The 14,624-nt window shown below is 38.2% G+C and overlaps 2 protein-coding genes across 2 annotated transcripts in view; one reads left to right on the top strand and one right to left on the bottom strand.

Moving 5' to 3' along the window:
- The window catches only part of LOC139736692 (ARF GTPase-activating protein GIT2-like), an 83,415-nt gene extending 75,638 nt beyond the window's left edge, over positions 1–7,777 (bottom strand). The window contains exons 1-2 of the mRNA XM_071647440.1: positions 7,677–7,777; positions 5,023–5,159 (exon numbers count right to left, since the gene is read on the bottom strand). Of these exons, the coding sequence (XP_071503541.1) occupies positions 5,023–5,159; positions 7,677–7,731 (192 nt within the window). The 5' untranslated portion in view covers positions 7,732–7,777. The remainder of the gene's footprint in view (positions 1–5,022; positions 5,160–7,676) is intronic.
- Positions 7,778–13,358: 5,581 nt separating this feature from the next.
- Positions 13,359–14,420, top strand: LOC139736691 (UDP-glucuronosyltransferase 2B4-like). Its single transcript, XM_071647439.1, has one exon. The coding sequence runs from the start codon at positions 13,359–13,361 to the stop codon at positions 14,418–14,420; it is 1,062 nt and encodes a 353-aa protein (XP_071503540.1).
- The last annotated feature ends 204 nt before the right edge of the window (positions 14,421–14,624 follow it).

The raw sequence follows: 14,624 nt of genomic DNA, 5'->3' as shown, positions 1-14,624 counted from the left end.
CAAATACAGACATTCTCCATTTGGAAGTCAGATTCAAGGATGTCTCCAGATTTAATGGTTTATAATGGGCAAGTCACATCTTTGAGACACTGCACAATAAGGCTTTTACAAGATTATATAAACTAGTATATAAATCTCTACTGTGTTTATCCAAATCAAATCAAACTGGCACACACACATCTGGGGACTTTTCCAGGAATGAATAACAGTTTATAATATTGTAAACATATTGATACTAAAGTTTTCCATTTAAGCTACAAAAGTCAAATGAGCAGAAAGAGAAAAGGAAAAATGAGAAAAAGAAACATGAAAACTACTATTTTCTCTGTTGACCGTCACGAGAAAATTTAGTTCAACAATATAAAACAGTATTGCATAGAGACAAGTATGTGAAAGCAGTAGCTCAGATATCTTAAGAATATTCTGACAGATATAAGAGGATCAAAGTTTCAGAGTCCCAAAACCTCTTTTTTTTATGCCTGTTCAACAGACAAAATACATGTCTTTCCATTGAGAAGAGTTATGAATCCTATAATTGAAATGTTACGCTGTACACAGGCTTGAGAACGTGCAGGATTGAGGGCTTTGAGTTTTAACATCTTCATTTCTGCTTTTAGTAATAAATGTACTTTTCCATTTTCCTGCTTCTTCCAATTTTGTATCCTCTACATTGAGATCTAATGCTTTCTCACGTTTTACTTTTCTTTTCTCTCTTTTAATAGTCAATGCCACTTTCTACATCTTCTTCCTTTTTTTTTTCTTCATTTTTATCTAAAAGTTTTCCATTCTCCTATTTTCGTTGCTTTTCCTGGAGTTCTCTATTTTCTATTTGATTTTATTCAATTGGGAGCTTTTAAAAAATGGAAATATATGGACCAATTTCGTGCTCATGGTCACTATTGAAGTCACAGATTAACATAATTGCAGTTTTGATTTTATTATTGCAGTATGTTCATGTACACCATCCACACAATATGTGGGATATTTGACAGGATACATTATACACTTTCTCTCTGCTGCATGAACCCCTAAACATTTCTCATAGTACCCAAAACAACATACTGTATTCCACAACAAAAAAAGCATAATTCACCATTTGCAGATGAAACAAAAACCCAGCATTAGTGTTTTGAAATAGTTCTGATATGTGAGTTATGGATAGAAATAACCACTGCAAAAAAACTGAATCTGTAAAATCGATGTTAAGTATTGTTGAATAAAAATACAAAATGTGAACAATAGTTAAAATAAAAATGCTTCCAAACTAAACCATCTACAGTTACGGTTTATTGAGAAAAATACTGATACATGTATCTCCTTATATTTTACGCTTTATTGCGAAAATTTTATATGGTATGGTAGGACGTTTTATGGTACAACAGACCTACACATAGTCCGATGCATTAAAGGTGATACCTTGAACACCTTTTTAAAATCACTGCTCCCAAAGGTGAATTGGACCTTTAAGTACAGGACCTGGTACTTACAAGATACTATGTACTGAAGTAGAGTATGCTACCCTTTTGTACTTTGTTTTTTCACATATACCAGTGAAAATGAAAGTAACTTCCATGACTCTTAATAGTGTCATTGTTAGTGATGTACTCTTCCTGTTTGAATAAAATCCACTGTGTACATGTAAAAGAAACACAGTAAAAAATAAATCAATTAAAAGAAAATGAACAAATGAACAAATTTGTAAAAACAGAACGAAGTTTCATGTAAACACTAATCTACTCAATATTCTTTGGGTCACATCACCCTGGATTTAGAAACAACAATACAAAGTAATAGGAGGGTGATACAAATAAAAGCTACTGACTACAGTGTACATGCACAGCAAACCAAACTGTTGGTTTTATATCTTTGTTTTTGGTTTCACTCCCGACTGGCAATGCACTTTCTCATATCCCCCAAACTTGAGCTAACGCTGAGTCATAGCGATAGAATGTGGTTTGTCTGCATTCTACTACAGTTATTTGTAAACAATCTCCCCGGCATGCTCCAGGATCTTTGCAGCGTGTAGAGCACACACGCTGACATCTGAGCTGGTCGTGAATTAAATTCTCCCTTTACTGACAGACAAGGCTGACTGCATATCTCCCTGGGATCTTTCTCTTTCTTTTTCTTCACGTCAGATTTTCAGCTTTCTGTTCTGTTCAACTATTAACCCATTAAGGGCAAGTCAGGCAAGTGTCTACGGGAAATGCGTGTTGTGGCAAAATCAGCCCATCCTCAACAGGCTACAAATGAAATCTCTAGGCATATCCGATGCAAGATCAATCACATGACACCATAACAAAGGGTACAATAATAATTTCTCATTGATCAGCAGATAATCTGGTCCCATGTTCATTCCATCCAGTAAACAGGGCTCAACACTAGCTGCAATCTTTAAATACAATGAAATTCTGGTGCCCGCCCCCCCCCCCCCCCCAAAAAAAAGGAGTGGCCGAAAAAAAAAAAGGAAAGAAAAGAAAACTGAAAATTCCTTTAGGTTTTAGATACCTGACCGGACCATCAGAAAGGAAATTTGGTGGCCCGACATTGACATTTAGTGGCCCTGGGCCATCGCTTACCTTACGTGACCAAGTTTAAGAAGAAAGTCACTCAATCAGTATAACCCTTTCTGTGCCAGGGAGTTTGGTTAAAGGGTACAATGCTACTATGGGGTTTTCAATGTCAATAGACAATCAGCATGCATGCCTGTACAGTGACGGGGTGATCATTAACAGGCTGTTCACGATCGTCCCGTCACTGTACAGGCATGCTAACCTGGAAACATTAAACTGCATATTACTCGAATACGAGACCATTCTGAAGCATGTAATTTTTACACAACAATAGATATATAATGTACTTGTACACGAATCCCACAAGGATTGGAACAATCATCCCCCAGCATTCCCACTGATTCCCACTGATCAGTTACTAGCCATCCCCTTTAAACTTCGAGTTTGGCAATGGAGTGTGAACGTAACTATAGTCTGCTTCTCGGATTCAAAACACAAGGACAGGCCCTAATCAAAAATAGGTTCACATAAAATCTATCCTGAGTACATGTAGTTTCTTCTCAAGCATGAGCTTTTGGGAGTATAGCACAAGAGCACGAAAAACTTGTAAAATGTGAATAATGAGACTTGGCAACCCTGTCAACCTTACTACACCTGAGAGCATGCAATGTGCATGTACTTGAAGTGCTGCTAAAGTCGTGGAGCCAGTCTGTTTAGTAGCTGTGAAGTGGCCATCGAGAATAAGTTAATTTCTACTGCACATGCCCACTCAGAGGAGGCAATTTTATGTTCTCATTTATCACGTTCAATGCTAATTCAGCACAGTGGTGTCTATGGGAAAATGTGTGGTGTTCATAGGCACATATCAAATCTGATAGACAGACTGCCACTTGGGGAAACAGATTGCCACTTCGGACAGAGACAACCAAATCTTCTATAATACAATTGTACATGACTCCATCCTTTGGAATCACCTAAAACCCTCACAAGAGGTCTGGAGGCATGACAAAATAATTTGGATAATATACGATTGTACGCAGTGCCTGCTATATCTAATGACAACACAATATTATCAATACATAGGACATCATAAAGTTTAAAAAGACATTCTTCTCTACCTGTACAGCTTGATATCATGTATTTTTTTTTGTAAATGTCTTTTTGCATTTTGTGCTGTCTTTAAGAAAATTGTAACAAGAGCTCTTTGTGCATTTCATGAATCCATTTGTGACAAACAGTACAGCAATGATGTCTTCTTTAATATGTTGACAAATGTTTCAAAGAAGGAGTATTAGTGAAGAAAAAAATGAAATTACATATATGCCATGAAATAAAATGTAACAAAACAAACTGAAGTGAAATAGAGGAATGATGTAACTTTACTATTCTGACACACAGTGTAACCTTAAAGGACAAGTTCATACAAAATTATGTGTGGATTGAGTGAATGTAGAAACACTAGTACAGCACGTAGAACACATTCAGTGAGAGTTTGAGGAAAATCAGACAGTCCGTTCAAAAGTTATGAATTTTAAATTTTCCGTGCAGCCATCACTTGATGAGAAGACTGCTATTATTTTGTGATGCACACATGTACAAGTATGTACGGGATACAAAGAAAAAAATAAAGAGAATGAAGAGAAACCAAATTTTCATTTTTTAATGAAAAGTACGCATTCCCTAGACTTGTTCGACAGACACATGTTAAGGGTAATGTTGTTCCCCCTGCTCTTTGAAAGAATTAAGTCAAGCACTCTTTCACTTTGCCAGAAATCTGTAAATATATTGAAGTCTGCTTTACATCTTCTTTACAAGTGTGTACATGTATATCACTGTCCTGCAGTGACATCATAAAATGCTGTACAGTAGTCTTATCATCCAGCGAGTGCGGTCATGACACTTTAAAAATTCATAACTTTTGAACAGATAATCAGATTTTCCCGCAAACTTTCACTGATGTGTTCTACTAGAAGTATTGCTGCATTCATTTACTCAATCTACATTTTGGTGAACTTGTCCTTGAATCAGTTTGCACTGAAGCGTGATATCCAGGGGTGTATCCAGGATATTTTTTTTTTGGGGGGGGGGGTCGTAATCCAAATTTTTGGACCTTTACCTTTGCGAGGGAGCAGAGCGACCGAGTGGGGGGAGGGTGTGGGAGGGGGGTGCCCCCCCTCGCACAGTAGGGAGTTTTTGACTTTTATATCTTAAAATGGGGCCATTTGGTGCATACAAAAGTGACTTTTTCGGCATGGCAGTGCGGCTTAGAAATATGGTATGGCATATTAAAACTACGTTACGAAATTTACGAGGTTTTTGACAATTTGCTGGAACACCACCTGGTCACTTTTTTCCTGTTGCATAATAGGGTAAAAAGCCCTAAAAAACAAAAATGTCTTTTACAAAAAGTGGACCTTTTGAAAATTTGGGGGGTCGCATGACCCTCCCGACCCCCCCCCCCCCCCCCCCCCCCCCCCCCCCCCTTGCATACACCCATGATATCATTTACCTCATAGAGACTTCTGGGCCACGGCGGGCCATGATGAAGGGCACGGATCTGTGAGATGTGGCGCCCCAGACTTCTGTGAACACTGCAGCACTCATCGCAGATGAGCACGCCCCTGTTCAGAGACGCCCAGCCAGGATCTGTGTGATACAAAGGGACGAAAATCATAATGCTCATGCATGACTGCCTGCTACAAAAATGTGTACGTATGTGAGTCCTCCATACCAGATGTCTCAGTTTTGACATACAACTGAAGCTGATCTGACATCATAGTGGCAACCAGTAAGTACTGTGTGTGCTGATCAGATTTACAACTCGCATCCAATTTCATGAACAGAATTGCAGTTTTGTAACGGTGGAAATTTTTGTGTATTTCTTTGCGCTCAGTAAATGAATTTTGCATGTTTCTAATTCTGCAGAATAAAAGCAATATTCAGATTACAATCATAATTGCATATCATTTAGTTTTGCTTCAGTATCATGTAGGAAAATTTCCACACCATAAAAATTTCCATACCATAAAAATTTCTATTTTTACAGTACGGAGTGTCCTCAACTCAAAAAATTTCTAAGATTCGATTTCAGCAGAGTCCTATTCCAGCACTAACAATCAATGGATCCCTCACAAAACCCAGTTTGTTGGTATACTGGTAATAACATTAAACCATGCACAATTGTATCACACATGACAATGCTCATTTCTCATTTTGCCATTTCGGTTTTCATTACCGATTCAACCACTCACAAAATTGTCTTGTTATGATATTAACAGTGTACTTGCAAAATGTAAGCCACACACAGTATGAGTGTGTCACCAAATACAGAGCAGTGAGTGTATCTTCAAAAGCTATCATAAAATCTTACATTCCTTGGATTACACAAGTGTACACTGTACATTAAACAAAACGAAGAGTGTACAGTACATTCAGTTGTGGGAAAAATTCATATTGTCCGACAGTTCTCAAAGATTGTTTTTAAAAGCCAAAGATATATTCTTCCCACATTTTCAGGATGTCAAAGTCGTAAAGGGAATAATTTTCCAACTCAAATTTGAAAAGCTATTTCAGCTGATGAATAATATTTCAAATGGTATCCTGTACACTTCTATGGAAGAAAACTGCTGTACAAAAGAAGTTTGTGTAGTGCTCAGTTGGTATAATAAATACATAGCAAATTACAAAGTGATACGAGGAAAATTATTAAATGCATTGTTTGCGTCATCTTCTGCATATCTACAGTGTATCAAACATCCAAATAAAGAGCAGCAATCCGGGGATTGGGGCCGCACAGTTATGACCTTAAAAAGACAGCCATTGATTTTCTATGTTACATAATGGTACTGAAATCACATAATTCAGCTCTTCAACAATGGCACTACAAACTACATTTGGGAATTGATTACAGGTATGAAACTGAGAAACATTGCAGAAAGCAGCATGCAGATTTTGCATATGATTTGCTAGTTACTCAGTACACTGCATGAGCTGCATTTATTGAAATGTGTAATGCCTGGTGTACTGGCATGTTCTTCTGAACTTAGCCAGCAACTGAGGTTGTGAGGAATTGTCAGGGGGTGCGTTTATCAACTCACTTCTAGTGCAGAATTAAGGTTTTAAAACAACTTTCAGGAAATTTTGCCAGTTGATATTCTAAATGCAAGCTGTTTGAGCCAGAAATGCATTTCTGTAAAAATGATAAAAGCAGAGTCGTTTTGAAATGCGTTTATAGGGCTCGGATCTACCCATGCCAATCACTGCCAACTACACATCATCTCACTCTTCAGGTCAAACTGCGCAATGGAGCTGTGCAGTGACAAGGCCTCGAGCCTCCCAATCAACTCGGAACAGAGTTGATATTTAAATGCAACAACTCAAGAAACATGATCCAAAGGCATAGCATATTTATGTAAACATGTTTTGTTAGTTGGTATTGAAACGCATTTCAAACATGAGAAAGTATGCAGCTAGGGTTAGCCAACACAGATAAACCTGATTTCATATTTTGGTGTGAAAACCTTGTGAAACTCAAGCATTTTAGACAATGGTAGTCTACTTAATTTGCTTTTATGCAATCATTAATTCAGCCAACAAGCCCAAGCAAGGCCAAGATGCACCTTTTTAATTGTCGTGTACACTCGACTCCACACCACAGACAGTCTCACAGACACAGCCTACTTCTCTTACACTAACAGTTACAACAGCAACATGTTGTTACAGGAAACATGAGAAATGAGGAAACCAAACCTTTAAAATCAAATGTAGCTCAATATTCATTCTAGTATTCACTATTGAAACTTGACATATGAAAAAGGAAGTGTAACTGCTTGGGAGAAATATCACAAACAGAATCCGTATGTGGATCTAATTAACAGCACTTACTGCCCCTGGCCCTGCTTTCGTATTCATGATGGAATATACACGCGATACGTATAAGTCTATGCCCACACTGCACTGCAGGAAAATCATACATGCCTGCATATCGCAGGGGAGCGGGAGAGGAGCGGCTGCCTTCCCCGTCACCTCCCGCATATCGAATCTCTCGTGCCGCTCCCACTGCTCTCGTAAAATATGCAACATTCTACTTCAAGTTTGTTTGACTTTAATGGCTTTGTATACCATCCAAATAGCCTGCATCTACAAGGTATATGTTTCATTTACCTGTTGTTCCACAATCGGCGCATATTTCACCAGGACTTCGCTGTTTTCCTCGCATTTTCTCCCGGTGTCTCACCTGCTTTCGAGTGAACCCAGTGCGGAAGTATGCTGGATAAACCGGAAGTTGTTTTGATGTTAGCGACGCGCACACATCTCGTTAGTACGGCGCGCAAGCTGTATAATCAAACCATGAATGGGAGTGTGCAAGGTGTAACCAGTGCTGCAGGTACGAGTACTGCAAGTACTCAGTACCAAGTTGACACCTGATGAAATCATACACTTACGAACTTCGCATGTAGCCCTAATTGGCAGTTTCTTGATCATCGCCATGTATGAATAACTGTTCAGAATGGCTGGATAGGCATTAATTGTGCTCAAGTTTCACAATTTGCATATTGTTTGCAAAGACACAAGTTGATTCGCCTCGGTAATGGTTTTAGATAGATATCATATATAAAGTAGATAGTCTTATATAATCTTCACTAGCTCTTTTTAATAGCATTCCGCAAAAATCATATTAAAAAAAATATATATATATAAATATAGATAAATATTGTGTCGCAAACACACAGGTTGGTTGGCCACGGCAATGTTTAGATTTGATCTGATTTATTTCCGCATACAATCAACTATAAATTGAAAACACTTAGTAAAGGGCCTGTATACAGTACTGGTTATGGGTCGTGATTCATGTTTTGAACATTCCTTAGTGAGATCATGAGAAACTCTTATGATATATGAAAGAGTATGTAATTCTAAGAAGGATTCAACGTTTATTTGATGAAAATTAGTTTTCAAATGGCCGAGATATCCAAAAGAGTAATAATAATAAAAGACGACAGGCCACGTCTTTTATTAGAATCTCTTTGTTTCACCTTGTTTTTGGATATCTCGGTCATTTCAAAACCGATTTTCATCAAATAAACTGTTGATACCCCTTAGAATTGCATGTTTGGTTTCTGAATATCTCGCAAAACGTTAAAAGCTAAATCCTCACCTCAACCGGAACTGTACACACCCTTTAATATTTCAAAAGCACAAAGACAAAGAATATCAAGTGCAGTGATTTAAAACGATAGTAATTTATAACATTCCACAAATAGATACACATAAGCAATTGTATTGAGCAGTATAAACAGACAGAAACATGCAATAAGATATATATTATTTTTTAGATATGTTAGAGTCTTATGTTTTTAGATATGATAGAGTCTTATACACGCACAAGTCTTTAGCATTCTGCAAAAATAAAGTTCATGTGTTTTATGATCAAAAAGTAATGTTTTCTAAGACCAGACCATGATCATCTGTCCTGCTGATATATTCATCATTGTGAGAATGAACTGAGTTGAACTTGAACGTTATGTAGGCATATATGGCCTACCCAAGGAACCCGGGATATACCTCGAGTTCATACACCAGTATAGAGTATACAGTAAAGAATCAGAACGAGCAAATAAACTTTCTTGATAGTTACGTAGGTGGCGCCACATCGTCATCTCTCCGTGTGGTCATTAAACTCGATGTCATTATTATGAGGCTGTGGTATCAGAATTCATATTTTACATGTACATTCAGGCCTAGATGTGTGTATTCCAGTCCCATCCATTTAAAAGATGTCAGGATAGCGATCAACTCTTGCTAGAATGGCATGACTTCTCATCGCAACAGCCAATCAGGAAGCTGGATTCTTGTCGCTATGCCATGACACGTGCCATTCCAGCAAGATTTGCTATTACACTGTAAAAGCAACTTTCTCATGAAATAGATAGATGGGGCTCACAGACTAGAGTATGTTCTACAATTATCTGCATGCACTCATGAACAGGAACACTTACAAGCAGATTTGTAACACTTTAGAAAAAAAAACTTACTTCCGTCGTAAATATTACTTTTAAGCCCGAATAAGCAATATAATTATTCCATTGTCTTTCTTCTTTCCATTACATCAAAGTACCTGGACACTCATTCATTAAATGCATTGCATGTAAAACGAACATTGTTTTCTTTCTGTACCACTCTGTCCAATTCTTTGCAACATCTCCTTATTGTATAAGATTTTGTTCAATGTCTTATCATTATAGTAGAGCGGATAAAACATATTCATTATCATTCTTTTTGAAACTATGGATTTTAATTTGCTTTTGAATGTGAGAAGAGAATGACTGAATGACTTTTAGCAAAAATAAAATATATATAATTTATATTCTTGCGAATCACAAATGCATAAGGCGGCTTTATCCGGTGTAAGCATGAAATTCGTCGTTTCTTTTCAGCATGGTTGAAAATACACTGGATGAATATACCAACGTTATATAAAACTAAAAATAAATCACTTAACTTCAATACTTTGTTTGAGAAAAATAGTTAATTTGTATGAGCGAAAAGACTTCTTGTTAAGAAATAGATTTAATACATGTATTTGTCAACATGAAAAACAATCGAATATGAAGCTGTTGTCAACTTCTCTGTGGTTATTTTTAAGTTTTATTTTAGCATCGATGTATAAGACAATTATCCCTGAATATCGACCTTGTTTGAAGTAAAATAAAAAGGGGAGAAAGAAAGAGAAATAACAGTCCCTTCAACTTTTGGATTTTTTTTTTACTTTCCCATGACCATGACATAAATAATACGTAAGACAAGTCATCCACGTTTACTTTGGTTTTTTTTTCTTTCTTGCTGTTCTACTTTTACACACCTGCACTCATCATTCATAACTTATTTTTTTTTTCTTTTAGTTCTACTTTTTGCTTACCGCTGTATAGAACGAATCCAGACTACTACCTTTCCTCTTGTCTTTTTGTTTTTGTGGGGGTAAATTGGTCCACAACCTTAATGTTTTTCTCTCTCTTCTTTCTTTCTATAAAGCAACAACAACAACAACCTTAATGTATTCAGAAGCATATCACTAACTTTATGCTAGATTTTTTTTAACACCATAATAAATAACTGACAAATACATTCCTTTTTACAATTTCATTGTTTATATACGCTTGGTGATAAAAGGAGGAATTTGTTTCATTCCTAGAGATATTTCATCTCAATGCAGTCATAACACATTCACATGATTGGAATAATCATTCTCTTGCTCGAACCTTCATACACACACACACACACACACACACACACACACACATAAGTGTAATATATCAACTGTAGGAGTGTTGTTGCTACAAATCCAAATCAGTCTACACACCCTACCTCCCAGTAGCCTAACCTCTCCCATAAACATTTCTGGAGTCTTGTCTCCCCATTGTCTACCAGTGCTAAGTTTCTCCCCATCATCCCCATCATGTATGTGAGTCACTGGTGTCAGTGACCCATGTGACTGACAGTGGTCACTATTAACCTACACCTTTACTTTATTCTAATTTGAATCCCTCTATTTTGAATATTTGAATATTGTAGATTAAGCCCCTCCTTCTAGTATACATGTATTATAAAAGTAACCATGTGCTTTTGAGAGGAGTTCTCTCTTTCACCCTCTTCGGGTAAAGACACATTGCGTTGGTCTCCCTTGCCATCCCTCTAGGGGCGATTTATGGCCGTCGGATAGGGAGTACATATTACATCAAATACTATATCTGTTAAATCTGGTATATTCCATCGTCGCCTGAAATATTATGATTCTGGAGCGAACATTCCGTTGACTAAATAAAGAGGCTGGATTGCACATGTATATCAACTGTCATCGTGTTCTTCTGTGTGCTGTAGAGAAACATTACCAATGTAACACCGACATTTAATACGCCATCGAAACACATCGACTAAAATAAAGGTGTTCACATTCTGGTGGCAGCGGTGTGTCGATTAATCGAGCCCATACATCTGCATGTGGGATTGATCGAGCCCATCTACATGTTATATCGCTCTGGATGTTCCTGTTTCTGGACTGTTAATATATTTATTTGTTTCTCGACTGTGGACCATCTCGAGACAGTGACCTATCTTTTCTGCGGAACTGAAATCGAGCCTTTTTGCATTATAAGGCTCCTGCTTGTGGACATTATATATATATATATATATATATATATATATATATATATATTCTCCACCGTGGATTGCTCGACTACATTTTCGCACAGTGAACTATCACTTCTGCAGAATTACAATTGCCCATCACATTCTTGGATTTGCAAAAGTGGATTGTAATTCCAGCATTTTACTTCGAGCGACGTGATATTTTGCTCCTCAGCCGATTGTATCCTGTTGTGATATCGTCATCGCAGCATCGTCACCTGCAGGAATGTTTCGTACAGTTTTACATTTTATATGTATGTTGATATTCGTACTTAATTGTGTAATGTGTGTTTGCTCATGAAGTTCCTTGATTTTTTTCTTACGTTAATTACGGTTCATGATATATCGCTAGTTTTTGTATGTCACTTTATGTTTGATTGGGCATAAGTTTGTTTGATGATTTTCATTTTTATGTTTGCATACGGTGATTTATTCACATCTTCATATTTTTGTTCTGCTCTTCTCTTCTTCTCTTCTCCCCCCCCCCCATCTCTCTCTCTCTCTCAACTTCTCTCGCTCGTCTCTCTTGTACATAGTATTAGTACTCTAGTAACTTATCATTCTTGACGTGGTTTCAGGGATGGTACAGTATTTGATGGAGATGAGAATTGGGCTTTTAACTTTTTGCGAGATACCAAGAAAACAATTATGATATAGTACAGAGCTCATAATTTTAAGAGGAATTCAAAGTTTATTAATTTGATGAATAATTTGATGGAATGACTGAAACATTAAAAAACAAAGTAAAACAAAGCGATTGTAATAAAGTGTGGGTCCCCCACTTATTAGAATTGCTCTGTTTTGGATATCTCGGCCATTTCAAAACCAATTTTCATCAAATAAACATTGAATTCCTCATAGAATTACATGCTCTTTCATGTTTCATAAGTGGTTTCTCATTATCTTACCAAAATGTTAGAAACCTGAAATTAGGTCTCAACCAAAACTGTAATCCCTTTAAATCGTTACACTTCTAACAATGACCACTGTACACCCCACCCCTAGGCCTACTACATCACGGTTTTCCTCCACCACCTCTTTCATCCCCACCCCCTCTGTGGATGATTTTAGCACATTATAGTTGAGTCGCTTGCACAACTTCAGGCTCAAGTTGGTGATTTGGCGAATACTGTGTATACTGTCACCCGTCTTTCCCACCACAACCATCATCATGATACAACCGCTCGACATCGTTCCCCCAAATATTGTATCTGTTAAATCTGGTATATTCCATCGTCGAGTGGAATATTATGATTCTGGCAGTCTGGAGCGAACATTCCGTTGACTAAATAAAGAGACTGGACTGCACATGTATATCAACTGTCATCGTGGTCTTCTGTGTGCTGTCGAGAAACATTACCAATGTAACACCGACATTTAATACACCATCGAATAACAACATCAACTAAAATAAAGGTGTTACAGATCGAAGGTTACATAGACTGCATGACCTTCAACACCGCCGGAAATCTTTTCAGAGTTACGATGTATATAGTTGGTTCAAAGTCTGTTCAACAACGCCAACTCCGAAGTGCACGTAGAAAATACCGAGTGCGAGAAAAAAGTCTGCAATGATCCAATTCTATCACAACTTCTTACAGGCTGGTCTGTCTATCCAATCCAACGTATTCTGTCAGACTGAACAGTTATAAGGGCAGCATCATGCACTTGGCTGCGGGAAGATGGATGTCTACATGCTATCGCTGGTTCATGCTGGGTCTGCTAATTGCATGCGCATCCTCACAGGTGGAATCAGCAAACATTCTCGTGTCGGGTGGTTTGGGCGACGGCAGCCATTTTCTCTCCATCGTACCAATCGGTAGGAGCTTATTACAAAAGGGGCACAACGTGACCTTCTTGGTGGCCGATGAGTACCTGCACGAAGCTGTCGGTAGTGTCTCAGATTCGAAACTTTTTAACTTTGAAGTTTTCCACTTTCCTGGGCTGATAGACAAAATGGATGAAGCCTACAGTCGCCTGGGTGAAATCGTGTTCACAGAGTCCATTATATCCCAGCAAAAGCAACTGCTCCAACCTGTCACAATTATCAGTGGCCAAGCATGTAGGGCTGTGTTTGAAGATCCCGAACTCCTTGAGCGAATGCGATGGTACGACGCCTACGTTCTTGATGTCGTCTGGCCCTGTGGAGTTTTCGTCAAATCCTATCTCGAGAGGCACAGGGATACCAAAGACATTCCAATTGCGATTTTCGCGCCAATGGTTCCAATTCCGTTTATCTTCGATCAGTCAGGTTCCCCTTTTGTACCATCCTACCAGCCCGTCCTTCTCACCATGCTCTCTTCTTCAATGTCATTCTTTGAAAGGTGCGAAAATGTATTCTTTTATATATTTTCCACAGTAGCAAGCAAAGACGTTTTCCTGAATCATTACAGTAAGTTGGTACCTGAATACAATTTAGATCCGGATCTCACGTCGACAATAAGTGCACACGTGGATCTGTATTTTATTAACTCGGACATCTCTGGGGAGTTTGTGTTTTCCTTAATGCCAAACGTCATACCAGTTGGTGGGGTGACGTCAAGGCCTGCGAGTCTTCTTGACGAGGATCTGGAGGAATTCATGGAAAGTTCCGGAGACCATGGGGTCCTGGTTTTCTCACTTGGCTCATACTTTGCCCAAATTACTACATCACACCCACACGTCATCGACATGTTTATAGAGGCCTTCAGTCGGATTCCTCAGAAAGTCATAATGCACTCTTGAAGACACTTCCCTCTAGGAAACTGCCTGACAGCATCAAGGCGTTGCCATGGTTACCCCTCAACGATCTCATGGGACATCCCAAAACACGAGCAGTCCTATACCATGGTGGGAACAATGGCTATTATGAAGCTTTGTATCATGGTGTTCCGCTTGTTGTCATGCCGTTAGCAGGTGACCAATATGACGTGGCAGTGAGGGTCCTGA

Source organism: Diadema antillarum, unplaced genomic scaffold, assembly GCF_040938485.1.
Source record: "Diadema antillarum isolate AM-2024a unplaced genomic scaffold, OU_Dant_1.0 seq00000662_RagTag, whole genome shotgun sequence".
Taxonomy (NCBI): Eukaryota; Metazoa; Echinodermata; class Echinoidea; order Diadematoida; family Diadematidae; genus Diadema; species Diadema antillarum.
Note: the sequence above shows the minus strand (reverse complement) of the source record. Positions and strands in the feature narration are given on the sequence as shown.